An 8125-nucleotide genomic window follows, 5' to 3' on the forward strand; every position below is an offset into this window, starting at 1 on the left:
GGAATGTTGGAGAGCTTTTCAACTATAGCTGGTGGGAATTTATTGGTGTGAATAAATTATTAGTCTCAAAGTGGGTTCCTCGTCATCGAATATGTATACATATATTTACCACAGATTACAGAACATTGTGGTAAATAAGATATACAAGTAACTGAAAACAAGAACTATTCATATATAAACTTATAATTTATTTGTTAAAATTTAATGAAAACAGCAACCTAAAAGGATTACACATATTGTTTGGAATGACCATTTACAGGTTTTTCAAATTTCAAGTAAATCAATGCAGCAAGACTCCAGCCCAAACTATTTTGATTCTCTGTTTGGACCTCTACTATGAAAGCTAAAAAAAAATTTAACAAAGATACTTATTCTGAATAACACCTTAAATGAAAATGCCAGTTTTCATGTAAATTAATGGAATCAGTCCTGTGAGCACCAAAACCCCCTGGACCCACATAAAGGGGCTAAAATTTGAAAAGTTTCAAAATATGGATTTATATTATTGTTTTAAATGGTCCCTTAGATGTTAACACCACTTTTTAAGCAAATGAGATCATTGGTTCATTAAATCTAAAAGCCTCCAAAAACTCTTACCCTGGCAGTTCAGGAGATTTTCATCACTCTCTACAAAACTTTGGTATGACTTCAGATGGAGTAGTACGTTCAGTTTTCGGTTCCATTATTAAAAAAGGGATACTTAATTACTTGAAAAAGTTCAGAGACAGGCTAACAAAATGATTCCTGCTTTGTGGTATTTAAGCAATGAAAATAACCTCAATGTTTTAAATTTTTCTCTGGGGAATAGAAGAACTGGAGATGACCTGATTCAAGCTTTTAAAAATCATTAAGAGCTCAAATAATCTGCCCATGGAGGGGTAGAAGGATAAAGTTGGGGAGGAAATCCTGCATATTAGAAAAAATAAGTATAACCAGGACCAGTCTGGTTGTTTTCCCTGTTAAGAATTGTTACCTTGTGTGATAATTTTACAAATGATGTGGTATGTGCACTGGTGGTCTGAACTTCCTTAAGGTTTGGTTGGATACTTTCATGGGTGTGAGAAGTTATGTTTAGGATTGGGTAGTTTTTTTTGCTGAATGACCTTCTGTTATTACCCAGTTGTTTCTTATCTTCTAAAATAGCTTTAACTTCTATTGCAGTATACATTTAGAGGACCTCTGTGTATCCCATCTGTGCATAAATTTATTTAACTCCTAAAGTTGAATTTGAAATTATCCATCATTAGTTATCAAAAGCTCTATTCTACTAGGTGATATTGTGTTACGACATAATTGGTCATTCAGCCCTACTTGGTACATATGGAAAGAAATCTTTCCACGTAATAAATCTTCGGCATTATGCAACTACCTTTTATGCAAAAATTCTTCCTTATCCAATTCTAACATACACTGTTTTCTGGAATCTCGACCTGTAATTGTATTCTCCTGGAAATAAGGATCCCAAGGTGGAAGTCTTCCAAGAGGTGGAATAAAACTTGCAATTTTCTGTTGTACATCATCTGGCAAAGGTGAAAGTATCTGGTTTGAGATTATGAAACATGAACTTCTGCTGAAAGGTTAAAAAAAAAGAATTATTTCATTTATATCACAGGTGTAAAAAGGTACTTAATGGTTCACATACTGTACATAACATTACACATACAAGTTCTTTAGTTAAAATGAGCTACAACTTCCCGTATTAGCCAACACATTTTAATGCATGCATAAAATTCTACTTAGGAATGTTCTAGCACAAGATATCTGGAAAACATCAGTTTGCGAGTGTCCCATTAAGCTGTTCTGATACTAACTTTCTCAAAAAGAAGGAGTGATAACCTACCATATAAATACTTGGCTTAAAAATGTAAGTTTATTAAACAAAATGTTCAACGAAAGTTGAATTAATCCAATTATTTATAATTTTGAAGGATTTGATAATTTCCTTTTGGTTGATCTGTTTGAATGATGGAGTGAAAAAGTTGGAAATGAAATTTTAGATATTAAGGGTAATACGGTTATACCATTGGAACTTGGGTGCATACCTATTCTTCCACAGTCTTACTTCTCTGGTAGTGTAATAACTAATAAACTTAAGCAATGATTTTCACAACTACTCTTAACTTAAGTTTAACATACCGATAGTAACTACCTAACAATCTAACTAATAATTTGGTCTTGAGTAACCATACAAATAGTGCAGATGCAGATTTAGAAAAACAGGTCTTGAAAATTATCATGAATAATTGTGCTTTATCTTAACTTTTTTTTATTTAACAAAAATTGGGAAATGGCACACAAGAAAAAAAAAAGTTAAATATGTCAGTCAGTGCACCAAAATTGAAACAATACAATTACCAAACATAAGATTAATCTTAATCCTTATGACCTAATTTATTAACATTATAATATCATTATTAGTATCCACACGTATCAAACTGTCAATATCATTATCATATTCATAATATCAATATCACAACTCAGTGATATCATTCTTCTCATTATATTAGTTATAATATTATTATTATTTAAAAATACAATGTATTTTACTAATATTAAGAATAAAATGTACAAATGAATATCTTTTTTATCGGATGTCGTTAACAGTTGCATACATTATGCGTAATCATAACCTAAGTACAACCAATTATCTGATCTTCTACTCACATGCTACTTTCATATTTCGTACCATCTTCTAAATATACAATATTTTCGTCCATCTTTCCTGAAGACAGTGGCGTTAGCGTCACCAATCTGTGATTAAAAATAAAATCTATAAAAGTTCGGTATGAACTTCAAGCACATCGTTAATTAAAGTTAGCTTCTTTGTAAAATTATCAGACTGTAGTACGCATAATAATTATTTTTGTATTGGAAAAATAAGAATCAGGATTTCTGAAACACAGTACTCACTGCCTTGTACCATTACGAATGAGTTTTCTTTAAATTTTACATGTTATTTAAAAAAGAAAAAGAAAGAAGACAATTCCATGCTAGATCGCTAAGAATTTATTATCGATGTAAGTATTCTTTCTACATTTTTAAACAATGAGTATCTCATACAACAGAGAGCAACGTGATATTTGTATAAGCGTTTTGACATTTGTGCTGGCCGGATCAGTATTTAGTTCGCAACCTGGGAGGGTCAGGTGCAATTTAGAACTCTTCCTTCCTCCTTTACTGTATTCTATTGAAAAATTCACGAAATCAAGGCTAAAGACGCACGATTTTTAACACTGTTTCTACTTACCTTATCAGGTTCATGTCCCCGAATGTAATACAGTAGCATTTAGTGCTTCATTACCACTTTGCTTCATTTGGTTGTATATAATACTTCTCAAAAGGTTCACTGGTAATTTATCACTTTTCAGAAGATTAATATATTAAATGCGCATTTCACATGAAACATCTTATATAATACTTCAGGTAATGCAGTAAGTTTTTACGCTTTGACACTAATCACATATAACAATTTCATTTAGAAGACGTGTTTCAGTGTTTTTTTTATACATGAGTGTTTATACTTGTGTTTTCGTACCTCTAAAATTATGAATGCCATTTATCTATTAAACTTCAAGAATAGCACAAAATAACTTTCTATCTTGTAACATTAAAACAAATTAGCTTTTACTATTATTAGGTAACAAAATTTTCAAACATATCAGCACAAGAAGATCGATGATAGAAAACGTACGTCGCCTGATGGAATTTTATTAGATAAGCTCGCAACAATTCTTATTTATTGTTATTTTATGGCAATATAATTCTTTTTAAACAAACAAAAAGCAAAAAACTTAAATAGGCCAGTTAAATAAGTGACTTTCTAAATTTCTAGGACAGTCGTACAAAGACTTTTCTTCAATTGCTTTGCAATAGGCTGGCATTCAGTGACATTGATTCCATTGCAAATTCTTGATGAACAATGACACAGACATTCACATTTTTCTTTTTGACCTATTGTGTCCAACAATTTTAATTATTTATAAAAAATAACATTTCTTGGCCACACTTTGCGATTGATTTTATTTCCTTTAAATATTTACAAATTATTGGTGAGTTGTATGGTTGTCTATAATATATATATAATAATAATGTACTGTTTTTTGGTTTTTTTTCGCAAAATGATTATTGAAATTAACACTGCTGTAAACTAAATATTCAATACTTTAATTTAAATGTTTATTTGCTAAAGGGAGCTTTTTTATGATATTATGATAATGAAATATCTAGAAGTCCCGGGATGGCCAGGTGGTTAGGGCGATCGACTCGCAATCTGCGGATCGCGGGTTCGAATCCCCGTCTCACCAAACATGCTCACCCTTTCTGCCGTGGGGGCATTATAATGTGACGGTCAATCCCACTATTCGTTGGTAAACGAGTAACCCAAATGTGGGCTCTAATCTTTCACTGCTAAATTGTGGATGGGTAGTGCAGATAGCCTTCGTGTAGCTTTGCACGAAATTCAAAACATCTAGAAACTTCATGAAAGCTAAGGTATCAATAGAACCTAGAAGTTTTCTATACTATGTAGTAATAAAGAGTACAATATCAAAATGACTCAATGAGTAAAGATAATTAAAATCAGTTCAGTGACTGAGATATTCCTTAGTGATCGATTTAGTAATCAGAATATTTGTTTTGGATCAGTTAGAAAGGAAATTTCGCAAGTAAGTTTATATGTACACGGGCTGCTCTATGGTCTAATCAGTAATCCTAAAAACACTTGACATTTAATAATAGGTAGATAAACAAAGATTTATAAGCATAAGGAATAGTTTTATTGATAGTGGAACATACTACATATTTCGATAGAACATTGGCTTGTTTACTAAAGAAGATAGACCAATATTATTGTTAGGTATACACGACTGTTTCCGTTTAAGTTTAATGCAAGAGTTATGATTTAAATAATTATATAGCGCGATTGTTAATTTTAGTTATTTTTAGAAGTGATAATTTATTGTAGGTTTGTTTACATAACTGTTTACGAATCATACATTGTGTAGTTCAATAGTTATGACTTGGTGATTGATATATTATATCGTTATATTACTAGAACCTTCTGAGTTTTTCTCGTTGTTTTAATTGAGTATTATTACATCATAATATCTACTAGTGTGTGGAACGCTCTAGACCTCCGTCGGGGTATAAATACGCATCAAAAGGTTAGTTTGATAGTTAGATAGGTCTAGACTGTGTGATTGTGAGTTTAGCTATAAAGAGCTTATAGTGGCGATTTTTAAAGTAAAATTATCATAGATTATATTGTAATAACAGAGTAGAGAAGAATAAGTCGTCTTGTCAAATTGTGTTTTAAAGTAACTGTACCAGCCTATGTGGACTTTACTAAAAAGAAACAATTGTTTAAAGCTCTGGGTATAACTGTGGTAATCAAAAGTGTAACGAATATTTGTATATACATTTGACTTTTTGACATTTTAAAACAAGATGTACTTTCGCAGGATCCCTGAAAGTGTTATATTTCAAGAGTAAATAAAACCGAAATTAAGAGTAAAGAATACTTTTATTTCTTGCTTTTGAAGTTAACATATCATGCTGTGTTGTAGCCTACAGAATGCATAATTCTTCTTGTGATTCATGACAAGCAAAGTAAAATGTCCAGGTTTTGATATTTCATTTTATGTAAAAGTTTAAGTCTTTGTCTGTTAATTTTGTGCTTGTCATAATTCGTTTCCAGCATTTTCCACACTGGTAACAAATTTCAGATGTTAGGTGTTACTTGAGTAAAGAAGCACATTATGCTAAATTCCCCCAAAAGGGGCAAGGCCGCCTGGAAGAGTCACCTGTTTTAACCACTTGCACCATTATACAGTAGTGTGTTGTCTATCAGTCAGTCAGTAGGCACTAAAATGGCGTTGCATAAGGGACGCTAAACGTTGCAATTTGTACTGTCATGACGTCAGTTGAATGTGCGCTGTATAATAGCTTTGATTGTACTTTTTATCATGTTTATTATGTTCGTGTAATTGTTTGATCTTAATTATTTTTAAACATCAGAGTGTATGAAATATTGATATTGTTATAGATACTCATTAATCCTAAATTATATATCCTTACCTTATGTCTTTTCATATAAGAATATTCCTGTAGTTTTTAAACATGCATAATATGACACAAAAAGATTATCACGAACGAAAATATTGTAAAAGCAAACTATAAAAATCCCAGGTTTGTAGCTTGTTTCAAAGTTTCTGAAACTTCTTATCATAATCCATTGTAGATCCTGGTATGGCCTGGTACTCGATTCGCAATATGTGGGTCGCGAGTTCGAGTCCCCTTACTGAACATGCTCGCCCTTTCAGTCGTGGAGGCTTTATAATGTGTCAATCACTCCCAATTTTCTCTGGTAAAGAGTAGCCCAAGAGCTGATGATGAGCAGTGTATGCTACTTTTAAATTATGGATGTATAGGGCAGATAGCCTCCAAGCTCTTGTGCGAAATCCAACAAACAAATATAACAAGACTCCTTTGTTCTCCAATATAAGAATTTTGGCTATCTACTTGATGAGAAATCATACATTACTGCTTACACACGTGTTACATATTTTACAGTGACATAGTTTGACAAAAATTTATTATCCAATCACGCTCAGTCATTGGTTCTATCTTGTTTGTAGGCAAGTTTTATAAGTAATATCGGATCCACTTACTGTGGTGTTATAAACTTCTCTCAATACAAGTTTCTCGAAATATACATTGAGAGAAAAGTAAAAGTCAGGTGAGAAACAAAATCTTGGATAAGTCTTTTTGTGAGAATGCTACTATCTGGGTAAATCTAAACTTATACTTTGAAATGGACAAATAAATTATAAAATAATGCGTAAGAGATTAATGTTCAAACGTTTAAAAACATTTCTTTGCAGATTACATTTCATACATTTTACAAAATTTTCATATAGTTACAAAATATAAATTCTTAGATAATTTATAATGTAAAATGTTATATTAGAGTTAAAATAGGTTTAAGTAAAGTACAAAACTAGTTTGATATAGTTAATTTGCTTGTTGAATGACATGCAAAGTTACACGAAAGCTATCTGCATTAGCTGTAACTAATTCAACATCACACACCACCAACTCTTGAGCTACTCTTGTCAGACTCAAAAGTGCGAGTTGATTATAATGCTTTTAATGGACCCCTTGCCCCAGTGTATGAGCACGGTTTTTTATATTTAACAGAAGCACACCACAGAACTCAGACATCACAGTTTGGCATGCTAAGAACAATGCTGCTCCCAGTTCTACAGAAAGAAAACATTGTACAGATTTTTGTCATGTGCAACTCAACAGTTATATTTGTGACTTTAAAACAATATACATATAAATTCATTTCAAGTCTTAAAAACAAAAACAAAACATTTGGCTGAAATATGCTTATGATAAATCCCTCTGACGATTAACAGTAAGCTTCAGGGCTTATGATATTGTTACGCCTCCGTTCGTTAGTTAATTTTTCGTAAATTCGTTCAGACGAAACTTTAGCGACACAAATCCTTTCTTAAATAAAACTGGTTTATTCTTTCTGAATATAACTTTGCGATACACTTAATTTCAACAGTCGCGCTATAACAAACGCTATAATTCTCAACGAACGTCTCACGTGCTCGACTCAACAATACTCAGTTCAATTACACACATTGTTGCCGTCACTTTGTGATCGTCTTATATATACAAGACTACCCCAATCTAGTAGTCTCCCAACAATTCACGAAGGTTCGAGAAGGACGTGGCGTGATACTAGTCACGTGACCTCGGCTGTCGCAACAATATTAAATTTGGACTTGATTACAACAGTAGACATAGTGAAGGACTTGAAATATTCAGTTCTTCCACTGTTAACAAAAACTCTGCATATTACTACGCAACGTTAAAGTGTACCTACATACCAAATTTGGTGAAGAATCATCAATTTAGGACCCTCTGGTAACAAGAAATCGAAAAACAATCAGTAACCAAAAGCTTCACTGCAGTACACATACGCTTTCAGAAAAGCCAATAAAAGAGTAACATAAAACGACAACAAAAGTCGCAAAAACGATAATAATAAAAGGCTAGAATTTTGCATGTAAATTCGCAAGCATGCAACGAACCTTACTGAAAAAATTTC

General features: G+C 32.1%; 1 protein-coding gene across 3 annotated transcripts in view; it reads right to left on the reverse strand.

Annotated features, from left to right (window-relative positions):
• Window positions 1-2751, reverse strand: part of LOC106467685 (zinc finger protein 511-like) — a 19450-nt gene extending 16699 nt beyond the window's left edge. The window contains exons 1-2 of one of the 3 annotated variants that reach the window (XM_013928061.2): window positions 2665-2751; window positions 1370-1567 (exon numbers count right to left, since the gene is read on the reverse strand). In XM_013928061.2, coding sequence (XP_013783515.1) covers window positions 1370-1567; window positions 2665-2717 — 251 coding nt within the window. In that variant the 5' untranslated portion in view covers window positions 2718-2751. Of the gene's footprint in view, window positions 1-1369; window positions 1571-2664 lie in introns of all 3 variants that reach the window. The other 2 variants (XM_013928060.2, XM_013928062.2) reach the window with 2 other exon arrangements.
• Between the last annotated feature and the right edge of the window lie 5374 nt (window positions 2752-8125).

This window comes from Limulus polyphemus, unplaced genomic scaffold (genome assembly GCF_000517525.1).
Source record: "Limulus polyphemus unplaced genomic scaffold, Limulus_polyphemus-2.1.2 Scaffold2706, whole genome shotgun sequence".
Lineage (NCBI taxonomy): Eukaryota > Metazoa > Arthropoda > Merostomata > Xiphosura > Limulidae > Limulus > Limulus polyphemus.